General features: G+C 49.2%; 1 protein-coding gene across 6 annotated transcripts in view; it reads right to left on the minus strand.

Annotated features, from left to right (window-relative positions):
- APBA2 (amyloid beta precursor protein binding family A member 2) overlaps nucleotides 1-14,055 on the minus strand; it is a 289,264-nt gene that overhangs the window by 39,301 nt on the left and 235,908 nt on the right. For all 6 annotated transcript variants that reach the window (XM_053581965.1, XM_053581966.1, XM_053581960.1 and 3 more), the window contains 2 exons: nucleotides 2,651-2,731; nucleotides 16-52 (listed from right to left, as the gene is read on the minus strand). In XM_053581965.1, coding sequence (XP_053437940.1) covers nucleotides 16-52; nucleotides 2,651-2,731 — 118 coding nt within the window. The remainder of the gene's footprint in view (nucleotides 1-15; nucleotides 53-2,650; nucleotides 2,732-14,055) is intronic.

Here is a 14,055-nt window from a genome sequence, read left to right on the forward strand (position 1 = left end):
AATTCAGTTACTTACCAGCCACAAAACTTGGAAATGATGCCACCTTCTTTGTCTGCCAGGAAATGTGAAAAAAAAAAAAAAATACCAGTTTGTAAGCAGATTGCCCATTAAGATATAGGCTTAGAGCTAAGATGTGTACCATAAAGAGGAAAGCTAACCTACTGGGATTCCCAAGCAGTCAGCTCCACACAGCAAATGAGTATCATATAGGCAACATGACATTTGGGAGGGGCCCAAAAGCCTACCCTGTACAACACTGGGACTCTCAGATTAGCATAGCATGGCTAGAAGGGAGCCATCCTGTCCAAAGGGTCTCCAATTTGCGGGCATGAGAATGACCTGGCATATTTTAAGGAGATGGGACACCGCTCCATGGGTGGCCATAATCATTTCATCAAAATTAGAAAATCTCCTCTGAACTATGTTACCCAGAGGGGAAATAATTTGCTTAAGTCCTCTTTCTAATAATCTCCATCACGACAGTGTTAGCTTAGGTGGGACGGGTTTTGATAAACCATGCTGTTTCTTTAGAACAGTGGTTCTCAACTGGAATATTTTTTATCCCAAGAGAACATCTGGCAATGTCTAAAGAAAGTTTGGGTTCTCACAACTCAGTCAGGGTGAGGGGTGTGGGGTATGGGGTGTGGGGGACGGGGGGAGGTGCAAATGGCATCTAGTGGGTAGAAGTGAGGGTACAGGTTGGCATAGCACAGTCTAGCAGACAGCCCCCAAACAGTTACCTAGGCCTGAAACCACAAAGCACCAGACAGCCCCCAAACAGTTACCTAGGCCTGAAACCACAAAGCACCAGACAGCCCCCAAACAGTTACCTAGGCCTGAAACCACAAAGCACCAGACAGCCCCCAAACAGTTACCTAGGCCTGATCCCACAAAGCACCAGACAGTCCCAAACAGTTACCTAGGCCTGATCCCACAAAGCACCAGACAGCCCCCAAACAGTTACCTAGGCCTGAAACCACAAAGCACCAGACAGCCCCCCAAACAAAGGGTTATCTAGGCCTGATCCCAAAGTGCACCCACCAGACAGCACCAAACAAATGGTTACCTAGACCTGATCCCATAGTACACCAGACAACACCCAACAAAGGGTTACCAAGGCATGATCCCACAGTACACCAGACAGCCCCAAACAGTTACCTCAGCTGATTCCACAGTAGACCAGACAGCCCCCAAACAAATGGTTACCTAGGCCTGATTCCCACAGTGCACCAGACAGCCCCCAAACACTTACCAAGGCCTGATCCCACAGTGCACCAGACAGCCCCCAAATGGTTACCTAGGCCTGATTCCACAGTGCACCAGACAGCCCCAAATAATTACCTAGGCCTGATCCCACAGTGCACCAGACAGCCCCAAACACAAGAGTTACCTAGGCCAGATCCCACAATACACCAGATAGCCCCCAAATAAATGGTTACGGAGGCCTGATCCCACAGTGCAACAGACAGCCCCAAACAAAGAGTTACCTAGGCCTGATCACACAGTGTCCCAGACAGCCCTCAAACAGTTAGCTAAGCCCAATCGCACAATGCACCAGACAGTCCCCAAACACAGAGTTACCTAGGCCTGATTCCATAGTACACCAGACAGCCCCAAACAAATGGTTACCTAGGCTGGTTCCCACAGTGCTTAGACAGCCTCCAAACAGTTCCCTAGGCCTGATCCCACAGTCAGCCAGACAGCTCCCAAACAGTTACCTAGGCCTGATCCCACAGTGCACCCAACAGCCCCAAACAAAGAGTTACCTAGGCCTGACCCCACAATACACCAGACAGCCCCCAAATAAACAGTTACATAGGCCTGATCTCACAGTGCAACAGACAGCCCCAAACAAAGGATTACCTAGACCTGATCACACAGTGTCCCAGACAGCCCCCAGTTACCTAAGCCAAATCGCATAATGCACCAGAGAGTCCCCAAACACAGAGTTACCTAGGCCTGATCCCACAGTGCACCAGACAGCCCCAAACAAACAGTTACCTAGGCCTGACCCCACAATACACCAGACAGCCCCCAAATAAACGGTTACGTAGGCCTGATCCCAGAGTGCAACAGACAGCCCCAAACAAAGGGTTACCTAGGCCTGATCACAGAGTGTCCCAGACAGCCCTCAAACAGTTAGCTAAGCCCAATCGCATAATGCACCAGTCCCCAAACACAGAGTTACCTAAGCCTGATCCCACAGTGCGCCAGACAACTCCCAACAAAAGGTTACCTAGGCCTGATCCCACAGTGTACCAGGCAGCCCCAAACAAAGAGTTACCTAGGCCTGATCCCACAGTGCACCAGACAACTCCCAACAAAGGGTTACCTAGGCCTGAATGTGAACGGGGCCACTGGAGAAAACCCTGGTTTAGAAGATGGTATCAGACAACATTGTAGAATGAGTTAAACCAGGAAGCACCCGCGATCCCCATCACCACAGGAACACTCTGTGGTTTTGCCCTTACTTGGCAGAAAGGCCCTTTGCTCCCTCCTACCAGGCCAGCATTCCCTCATCCCCTCTCCACACATGGACCTCAACTGGGCTTAACCCGGGCCCAATGTTCCTCAGCACTAGACGAGAACAGTGAGCAGAGCAAAATAGGGGAGGGCCTGGCCTGGGACTCCCAGCCTTGGAAATAATTACCTCGGAGATGTTGTTATTGTCAACAGGTCCATTGAGATCCGAGCGCTGCTGCTTCCTGGGCTGCTCCAAACCATTGCAAACCTAGAAACCAGAAAGTTAAAGACTATGTTTGAGAACTAAATCAAGCTACTAAAACTGAATATGCAATGCGTGTGTGTGGATGTGTGCGTATCACTGAACACGTGATAAACGCACGTGCACACAGGCATGTGTGTGGATGTGTGCGTGTCATTGAAGGCGTGGTAAATGCACGTGCACACAGGCGTGTGTGTGGATGTGTGCGTGTCATTGAAGGCGTGGGAAATGCACGTGCACACAGGCATGTGTGTGGATGTGTATGTGTCATTGAAGGCGTGGTAAACGCACGTGCACACAGGTGAGTGTGCGGATGTGTGCGTGTCATTCAATGCGTGGTAAACGCACGTGCACGCAGGCGTGTGTGCGGATGTGTGCGTGTCATTGAAGGCGTGGTAAACGCACCTGCACGCAGGTGTGTGTGCGGATGTGTGCGTGTCATACACACACATCTCATCATACGGAAATTCTGATGCAGACAATATGCACACTTTCATACTTCTAAACAAGTTTCTTTAAATCATGTTTAAATTTTGTTATTTATCATTTTTGTTAATCGTAGTAAAATGCATGTAACATAAAATTCACCATTTGATCTGCTGGTGAAGTGTACAGTTCAGCGGCATTAAGTACACTCAGGTGGTTGTGTAACCATCACCACGGGCCATCTCCAGGACTGTTTCATCTTCCCCAAACTGAACCTCAGTGCCCACTGGACAGTAACTCCACTGCCCCCGTCCCCAGCTCCTGACCACCACCACTCGACTTTCCATCTCTGTGAATTTACTACTCGAGGCACCTCACGTTGAGTGGAATCATATTGTTTTTGTGGCTGTGGGTCTGGTTTATCTCATTCAGCATAATGTCCTCAAGGTTCCTCCATGTTGAAGTGTGTGTCATTACCTCCCTCCTGCTCAGGGCTGAGGACTACCCCTGTGTGTAGACCACGTTCTGTTTGGCCACTCGCCCGTCAGTGGACACTGTGGCTGCTTCCACCCCTCGGCCATTGTGAATAATGCCACTGTGAACATGGTGTGCAAACATCTGTTTGAGTCCTTGCTTTTACCCTCCTTGGGAACATACCTAGCAGTAAAACCACTGGATCACACAGTATTTCTATTTTTAATTTTTGAAGAACTTCCATACTATTTCCCATAGTGGTAGTACCAATTTTTGAAAAAAACAGATTCTTAGATGAGAATAAATGCAAATTCACCCATCTACTATTATGAAAAATAGGGCGGCGCCTGTGGCTCAGTCGGTAGGGCGCCGGCCCCATATACCGAGGGTGGCGGGTTCAAACCCGGCCCCGACCAAACTGCAACCAAAAAATAGCCGGGCATTGTGGCGGGCGCCTGTAGTCCCAGCTACTCGGGAGGCTGAGGCAAGAGAATCGCTTAAGCCCGGGAGTTGGAGGTTGCTGTGAGCTGTGTGAGGCCACGGCACTCTACCGAGGGCCATAAAGTGAGACTCTGTCTCTACAAAAAAAAAAAAAAATAGAAAAAAGAAAAAGAAAATGCCCCAAGTCTACGTCATAAGTCTTCTCTTTAAGATGATGTCAGGCTGTAATTACCTTTACTTCAGTGAATAAAATTTAAGAAGGTAGTGGCCAGATTCACAGCACTGGCCCCAATGGCCCAACCCTAAAGGAGTTCTGCTAAGCCAGGAGGATAAGTCCAGTTCCAGAATGTCCTGGAAATAAACTATCAGGAAGTAACAATATGCTAGTGACAATGAGGATTATCACTGATGATGATAATAAGTGGACATTTGTGTAGCACCTTGGCGTTTCAAAAGCCTTTCACAAGTGAGATGGGTTCTTCCACTCCTGCCTTATAGGTGAGACACCTGAGGCCCCAGGTGTGGGAGCAAAGGCTGGTTCTCACAGCACTTTGGAAATGACCACCAGCATAAATCATCTGCTCTATGAGGAAACCCCATCTCTCTGGGAGTTTAGAGAGTTTTTCAGGTTTTTTTTGCAGTTTTTGGCCTGGGCTGGGTTTGAACCCGCCATCTCTGGCATATGGGGCTGGCGCCCTACCCCTTTGAGCCACCTGGACCCAACCTCCTAGCACTGATGGGGACAGTCATGCTGCACCCCAAGCAGTCAGAATGATTCCTGGCTAAGCCTCCCTCCAGGACCACCAATGCCACTGGATTCCAGAGGCGGTGGGCGTGTGAGGGGTGTGAAGGGGCAGCATGCAGGGAGCGGTGCTGGGCTTTAGGGACAGGGAGAAAGAAGAGTACACTGCTTTTCCAGCCCCAGAGGACTGCACAGGACTGCCCTTCCTGGAGCTGAGGGGGTGCAGGGGCACAGCTGGGGCCTTGCACAGTCAGTTGGACCCTGACTCCCCAGCCCCTCTGTTAGAAGCTGAAGGAATGTCCCTCCCTCTGAGCACTGTGAGCTCTCAGGCCTGGCCAGACCACACAGAGGAACATGAACATCGCCCTGCCATCCTGGTATGTCCCAAGGCCAGGCTCTGGCCTATTTGAGACTGTCCTTTGAAGCCCTGGGAGCAGAATCCATCCTTCTGCTACCAGAGGGCAGTGATCCACCCGGAAGCCCACTGCAGCAGATGCTGCCCAGACCAAGCTAAGTGGATGGTGCCCCTTTCTGCCAAGCCAAGGCTGTCCTGGGGCCTCTTCTCCAAAGGTCTTCTGGTACCAGACTTCTTTCCCCCATCTATCCTTGGCTCTGCTCCTCCTGCTATGGCCCAGGAATACCAAGTGACAGCTCCCAGAGGATACAGCAAGGACACATCCCCTCAGACGTTGTTCACATCCTCCTCATGCAGAAACCTGATTGGGGGGCAGCCCCACAGAAGCACTGAGCAGCTTTTCTACGGCAAGGTGCACTCAGCACACATCAGTATTTCGGCCTCTTATTTGGAAATGCTCCAAAATGGGGAACTTCCCACGTGGACTTGGCTTCCTTGAAGCCTGTCCTGCTTCACTAGTTGCTGAAAGGGCTCTAGTCGCCTCCAAAAAAGAAAACAAAACAAAAACAAAAAAACCAACTGGCGGGTGGTAGGATCTAAGTTTCAGGCGATGGAAGGCCACAGGTGTAGATATGTCATAGGAGGGGACCCCATGGGTTAGGGCCAGGCCAGGGCCTGGGGCGTGGCTGGGGTGTGGGACACAGGCTACTGTCAGCGCCCCGTGCCCACTATTTGATGTGGGGCCATGGAATGAGGTGTCCAGGGGCAACGTGAGGTCTTCCCTGGGTGTGAACCTTTCCTTCACACCAGTGTTTCCTCCAACTTCCTCACCCATCACCATGACAACTGCATTTCACACTAAACGGCCAGGTTTTCTTGCAAAGAGGCAGGAAGGTGGGATGGTGATGCTTGTCCCCGGGAGAGCCCATCTGCTGCTCCAGTTTCCATCTGTGGGAGGGAAGGGGAGTTTGGCAGCATCTGAAATTGACATGCTTCAAGGCCCACGAGGGTTTGGGGCTCTAGCATCATAGATGAAGATGCTATTTAAATCCTGTTGTATCTACAGCCGCCAGCCACACCTCAGTGTAAGACGCTGGCTAGCGTTACCGCAACAGAAAAGCAGGGTCCCATCCCTCATGAAGTAACTATAGTGAGATGTTCTCAATACCATGGGCTGAAGCCGCACTAGCCATCCACTCAGAGAAGGCAGGGGGGAAAGCTTGTGAGGCGAAGCAGGTGCATGGAGTCCAGGACCCCCCAAGGAGCTTGGATGATAGCAAATTAAAGTGTGGCAGATCTCAACATGTCAGGGCCCAGGGACAGCTGTTCAGGGCAGAGATAAATGCCTGTAATAAAAATATACAAACGTGATAAATCATTCTAATAAATACCTTGGCTCCCACTGGTGAAACTAAAGCTTGGATTTTTAAAGTGTCAATTCTGATTCTGTTGGCTTGATTAAACTGAAAATACCGCAATATAACCAATAAAACCCACATTGCTTTGGATAAGACACCACCAAACTAACACACGCCCACTCAGCTCCTGCCATCTGCAATTAAAGCAGAAGGTTTCCAAGCACTGTCCTGAATAGCAAGTGCAGCGGGAGCCCAAGTTGGGGTCAGAGATTGTTTGTTCAGAGCCAGGAGAGCTGTAGACTTCCCGCTGGGCTGTTATATTTCCCCTGGAACGTGAGACCCCAGGGCTGAGGCGGACTTCTCTGGAACTCACCTCCTATTCTCTGCTTTCAAAAAGGTCCATCATCCCTACTCATTCTGATATTCCAACAGAAGTCTCTTCCTCCAGCCAGCTCTGGCAGCCAGCTGAGACCCACTGCACAACCAGAGCTCCAAGCGGGGACAAGCCGAGAGCAGAAACCACCAGGGCTAGAGGGCGGGTCTGACAGCCGCATGGACATCTTTCAAAAGCCCTCAAATCCGTCCCCTGACACATACGTGGCTCAGAAAAAATTACAGTATTGTTCATTTTCTTCCAGTCCTCCTTACAATTCAGGTCACTCCTGCGATATTTGTCTTGAGAACAGGAGCTTGGATAAAGTATTTATTCTTGAGATAGTTACTCCCATAGGGGAGAGCCCATCTTTTCAAAGCAGAGCTGTGGCTTAAAAGCATTGGGACGAGACACATCAGAGAAACCAGCCAGCCAGTGTGTATTTTAAAATCTCTATGACTGTGTAGGTGACTATATGCTGATTTCATAGAAGTATTGAATACATTAGATACTTTTTTTCCCATTCTTGATATACTTTATGAAAAAGAATATGTTCCAGCTCCATCCAGGTAAACATAAAAGTTGTGAAGTGTACCCCATAAATGCATTAATGTGCATTTATGATTTAATAAAGAACTAAACAAAAGAAAATAATGTACATTAGACTTTAAAATGTGAGAGATAAAATAAATAAATAAATAAAATCTCTAAGAAAGGCCTGTGAATGGGAGTGGGGAAGGGAGCATCCCTCCTGCACCTCAACATTGGGACACACTTCAGCTAAAAACTAAAACCCTCATTCATGCACTGCTGGTGGGAATGTGAAATGTTCTGTCACTGCAGAAGACATCTGTAGCCCCTAAAAACGGTAAACACTGAATGACCACATGGCTCACTGCCTGATCTGAAATACAAATTTTTTTCAACTTTTTAAAATTGTGGTAAAATACACATAAACATGCAATCTGCCATCTCAACCATTTCCAAGTGCATAGCTCAATGCTATGACATATATTAACAGTGGGCAACTATCATGCCCATCTGTAACTTTTTTCATCTTGTAAAACCACAATTCTATACCCACACCAAGTTCAAATTTAACTGGGCATCCTGTATTGTAATTTGCTAAACCTGGCAGCTCTCCAGAGGTTGACAGGCGCTGTCTCCGCTGAAGTCCCGTGGGGCACCCTTGGGTCTGGCTGTGTCCTCTCTGCCTGTCTGCTGAAATCTCCCCTCCATTCCAAACGACTAGGACCACTGCGCGTTATCTTGTACGTTATGGTCACAGTCTTCTCAACAGAGCCAGGTAAAGGGCAGGAAGCAGATATCCAGCATTCATTTCACAGCAGGATCTTAATTTTTCTAAACTCACCTCTGCTTTTTCTAAAAATAGAAGAAAAAAAAAAAGACAGAGGGTCTCGTTTTGTTGACCATGCTGGAGTGCAGTGGCATGAACAAGCTTACTGGCAGCCTCCAACTCCTGGGCTCAAGTGATCCTCCTGCCTCAGCCTCTTGAATAGATGGAACTACAGACAAGTGCCACTATGCCTGGCTAATTGTTGTAGAGACTGGGTCTTGCTATGCTGCCCGAGCTTCTCTTGAACTCCTGGCCTTCAGTAGTGTTCCTGAGTTGGCCTTCCAAAGTGCTGGGATTACAGCTGTTAGCACCTGCACCCAGCTTTTCCTCTGTATTGTGATGCTTCATTAAGCACTGTCCAAAACCTGTCTACATGGCCAGTCCTGAGCAAGTGCCATCATACGGCCTACGCTGTGCAGAGCACCTCTCACTGAGGACGGGAAGACCCATGCAACAAAGGCCCTGACCTGGGACAGCTCCCAGTCCAATGTGGAGACTGAGCCCAGGGGTTCTGCTGGCCTCAGATCCTAGTGGGATAAGCCAAGGTGAAGGCTCAAGAGAGGAGCCCAGAGACCAAACCATCCAGGCTGTTAAAGGGCGGTTAGATTTTTTTCTTTTGAAAGTGATCAGAACCCTCCTAGATTGCCGGTGGCAATATAAAAGGTTCTGTCACTGTGAAAAACGTTTTTAGTTCCTAAAAAAGGTACACAGGGAATGGCCACGTGACCTAGCAACTCCACCCCAGCCACACGCCCAAAGGAACTAAAAACAAGTATCTACACAAAAACGTGCACAGGCAAGTTCACGGCTATGAGAAGGTAGGCACAGCCCACAGGGCCACAAGAGAGGAGGGAAGAAATCAAACGTGGGGTAGCCATCCAGTGGGGCGTCGTCTGTCCACCAGCAGGGAGAGATGCTGACCCACGCTGTGACGTGTACCCAAAAACCTTACTCCAGGTAGAATGAGCAGACACAATGTCCACAGCAGGCAAGACCCCAGAGCAAGGGACAGACGGGTTGCTGCCTGGGGCAGGGAGGAGAGAGTGGGAAGTGACGCTTAGGACAGAGTCTCCTTTTCAGGCAATGAAAATGTTTTGAAATAAGATCGTGGAGGTGGCTGTGTAGAATTCTACAAAATGCCACTAAATTGTACATTTTAAGATGGTTTAAATGATAAATTTTAGCTGGGTGTGGTAGCTCACACCTATAATCCAAGGAACTCTGGGAGGCTGAAGCTAGTGGATTGCTTGAGCTCGGGAGTTTGAGACCAGCCTGAGCAACAGCAAGACTCTGTTTGTACTAAAAATAGAAAAACTAGCCAGGCGTTGTGGCAGGCGCCTGTAGTCCCAGCTATTTGGGAGGCTGAGGCAGGAGGATTGCTTAGCCCAGGAGTTTGAGATTGCTGTGAGCTGTGACGCCACGGTACTCTACCCAGGGCACAGAGTGTGACTCTGTCTCAAAAAAAAAAAAAAGGTAAATTTTGTAATGTGTGTACTTTCCTACAATTTAAATTTAATGGGAAAAAAAATAAAAATAATGTGAGAACCAGAGAAACCAGCACTGTGTCAGGATCTAAAACATACTGCCTTCACCTACGAGATCCATGTCAGCTAAGCACAAAGGCCCATGGGACGCTCACCCACCAGCCTGTGCAGGTGACCAACCCACAGGCAAAGCAGGAGATGGCCAGGGGCAAGGGGGCCATCTAGGCGTGGGATGTCCAGGTAGCTGCCCAGCAACTATAGACACTGTACTCTCCAGCCTCCTGTGTCACATACCTTCTGCCACACTGGGTGGGGACGGTAGGAGTTCTGCCGCTTACACCCACCAGTGCTACAGAACAAAAGAATATTCCCTTCCGCTTTGTTCAATTCTCAAATGAGAAAATCTACACCAACCCTTCCTAAAACTGCTGCGGAGGGGCCAGCCCTGGCTGCTTCTGCCCTTGGTTCTACAAGTTTGTCGCAAACACTTGCAATGTTTCCAACCTGCTATTTTAAAGGCCAGAAGTCCTGTGTATGTAGAGTTTAGTGACAGCAACCCACTGACAGGGGCTAAAGAGCATCACTGAGCTTTCCTGGAGCTGAAGAATCCCCTGTGCTTCTCCAGGGGGCCTGACCTATCACCTCTCCTTTATCCCCTGGCAGCTCCCACACTTGGCCTTGAGCCTTGACCACATTCTGAGAAAACTAGCTTCACATCTGAAAACGAAGGAAACTGTTACCCAAGTCAAATGGATACTAAATGGCCAATTCTCAGTCAATTTGAGACTGATTTCTGGGGGCATTTTCTGCAGTATTTAACTTCCACTGCTCTGCGGAGGCCAGCTCTGCATTCTCCTAATAGGAGAAGTCCATGCCTGCAGGTAATAAGATTCCTACATGAAGTTTAGTCTCAGTGAAACTACCTAAGGCTACAAATGCTAAAACCAAGTCCTACGAGTCATAATTTGAAAATTAAGTTTCACCAGATAATATGTGGAGCTGATAGCAATGATCCAATTAGCTACCCATTCAACTTTTATGAATACACACAAAGTAAAATATTTGATTTGCTTAAACTTGTGGAAAAGAGGAGTAGCAGAATTGGCTGCTATTTTAAAGGTGGATTTAACAATACAGTACAACCTCTGTGAGCTGACCATCCAGGGGACTGTAACAAACTGGCCAACAGGGCAGCGCCTGTGGCTCAGTGGGTAGGGCGCAGGCCCCATATACTGAGGGTGGAGAGTTCGAACCCAGCCCCTGCCGAACTGCAACAAAAAAATAGCTGGGCGTTCGTGGCAGGCGCCTGTAGTCCCAGCCACTCAGGAGGCTAAGGCAAGAGAATCACCTAAGCTCAGGAGTTGGAGGTTGCTGTGAGCTGTGATGCCACAACACTCTACCAAGGGCGAGAAAGTGAGACTCTATGTCTACAAAAAACAACAACAGCAACAACAAAAACAAACTGGCCAACATACAGAGGTGGTCAGCATAAGGCACTGGGTCTGCTGTGCTGATACGTTAATGTGGTGCATGTCCAGGCTTTGCAAATTAGGTCAACCTAAGGAGGTGGTCCGTAAAGTCAAGGAAACTGAGTAACTTTGTGCTGAATAACAGCTGGGTCAAAGACAATGTCCTTGGGAAGGAGATCACTGGATTTCTGGAACAAAACAGGGACGAAGCCACAAACTATCAAAACCTGTGGGACACCGCAGAGGCAGTCCTACAAGGGAAATTTACAGCATTAGATGCTTTCATCAAGGAAAGAGAAAGACAAGTTAGCAACCCGAGGGGCACCTGGAAAAGGGAAAACAATCCGATCCCAAACCCAGCAGAAGAAAAGAAATAACCAAAATAACCCAAATTAGAGAAGAATTAAATGAAACTGAGAACAGAAGGAGGGTGTCGGGGGGTTGTCAGCGATGCAGGGTCTAGTTTGGGTTGACTCAAATGCTTTTGCCTGTTTGTGTGGGCCAGATTGGCTCTAGGCAGTTAATGAGTCAAAAGCCTTTTCTGTTCTTTATTTCTTTTATTGTGGTAAATATACGTAACATAAAATTTACCATCTTAACCATCTGTACATTCAGCCGCCACCAGCGTTCATCTCCAGAACATTTTTATGTTCCCAACTGAAACTTCAGTTTCACCTTCCCCCTCCCCCGGCCCCTAGTACCCACCATTCTACTTCCTGTCTCTAGGAACTCACAGATGTAATCACGCAGTGTTCATGCTTTTGTGGCTGGTTCTTTCCCTGAGCATAACATCCTCAAGGCTCATGTTTGCAGTGGCAGGGGCCAGCACTTCCTTCCGTTGACTTTTCTTTTGCGCTTTATCACTCTGACTGTGGCTCAGAGAGCAAACGACCCTCCCACAAATACCTGAAAAAATTACCTGGCTGTGATCTCCAAACACAGGCCAAACTGCCTGTATTTTGGGAGACAGAATCTCTTGGATTAATTCATCATTTCTTTCTTCTTGGAATTCAGAAGGGGGCTGAGGTTAAGTGTTAATGAAATTTTAAGCAAGAGAAAACCCCGGACAGCGATTTATATTGTACCATTTCCCATCATTTGCAAATACGATGGGATGACGCAGCAAGAGGAACCCTGATCCACCATCATTCCTGTTTTCAGAGCAGGTTTCCAGGCCGGATTACCCCCCTCTCTTGAAGATGAACACCCCTATTTCTACAAGTAGCTACAATGCTGTCTTTTATATACATGGGCCCCGGAATAAATGAATGAACAAATGTGTGAAGGAATGTGTCAGGGAAGAGATCACAGCAAGGAAGACCTCCTACTTTCAGTGACTAGAAAAGAAAAAAAGATAAGGGAGCAGCCAAAGGAACCCAGAAGCAGCTGAGAGACCTGGCCGGGGCGTGGGCTGGTCCTGGTGGAGCCCACCTGAGGAGCAGGAGGCAGGTGCATCTGCATCCAAGGGCATAATACTCCAAAGTCAGCAGACCCAGAGCTGGTAAGCATGAAGCTCATACACCGCCCTCTGGATCCAGGGGCTGTTTAAAGGGGAAGAAGGGGGTCGAAAGCCTGGGTGAGAAGTCCTGGGCAGGACAGGGCTGCTTCAGGAAGCACAGTGGGCACACAAGTCCCAGAGGCAGAAGCAGAGGCCACTTGCAAGTGTGTGGGCCAGAGGAAAGGAGGGCTGACCGGAGAGGGAAGAGAGGGAATGGGTAAGACCCCCAACAACCTGACGGCTCCTAGGGGGCAGCATCTCCCCGTTCAAAGTCCAGCTCAGGCTCCCAGACCTGCACAGTTCCTGGATGCACCCACCTGTGTGGCAGACCCAGCGGCACCCAGGCCTCCTGGCTCTTCCATGGACCAGGACCAAACAGGAGGAGCCAGACAACCACCTTCTCTAAGACCAGCCCCCATGATCATACTAATGTACACAGCTATGGTTTAATAAAAAAAAAAAAAAAGACCAGCCCCAATTATTTCTGCCCTGGCTTGGGCTCCACTGGACAGGGGCCAGCTTCCCTTCTGTAAAAGCTGGCTGTGGAATCGGCTCACAGATGTGGACTCAGCAGGTCACGGAGGTTCCATCCCACCCTCCTTTCTCCATGTGTCTGAGTTGTGCTTGGTTTTCCTGTCGTGGTGTTGTCTGACGTGGGATTGGACGTGATTCTTGCTGGACCCCTATTACCATCGTCTTGTGTTTTTTTAGTAAGTGATTAGTACTGGCTGCCATCTGAATGCACTGAGGTGAAAACCCCAGGACTGCCATCACCACGCTGCCGCATCTCAGCTGAGCACTCCACATGTGACATGTGCATCTCTGGGTGTGCAGCAATGGGGTCTTTCTCCCTAAACAGATGTTTCTATAGATTCTGCCTGGAGCCCTCCACTTCCTGGGGAACATCCAGGACCAGCCAGTTTTGTCAGACAGATGTCTCTTGAGCCTTTGGTACACAGGGGCCCAAGGACGGGTGGCACGGGGCCTCCGGGAGCAGGTGCACACAGATCCACTGGGTCCCATGCCCATCCTCTCATTCCCTGCAATCTGCCCTGGACACTTCACTGGCAAATTAGTGCAATTCAGGTCAGCATCACACACGCACGCTGAGCACCCCTGGTGCCTCCTCAGGTCCCGGCTGAATGTCCCTGCAGATCCTGCCCATCCACCCCTGCTATCCCCAGGGTGACCCTCTGCCCACCCAGTTCACCAGAGCTGTCTAGGCCCAGGGAGCCCCATGCCCCTGGCTCCCCTCCTGACCACAGCAGCCCACTCTGTCCCTCTTGCATCACCGTTCCCAACATAGGTCCTCTTCCAGCCCTGCTCTGTGCTGAGGACACCCACACACCTCCA

Source organism: Nycticebus coucang, chromosome 2 (genome assembly GCF_027406575.1).
Source record: "Nycticebus coucang isolate mNycCou1 chromosome 2, mNycCou1.pri, whole genome shotgun sequence".
NCBI lineage: Eukaryota > Metazoa > Chordata > Mammalia > Primates > Lorisidae > Nycticebus > Nycticebus coucang.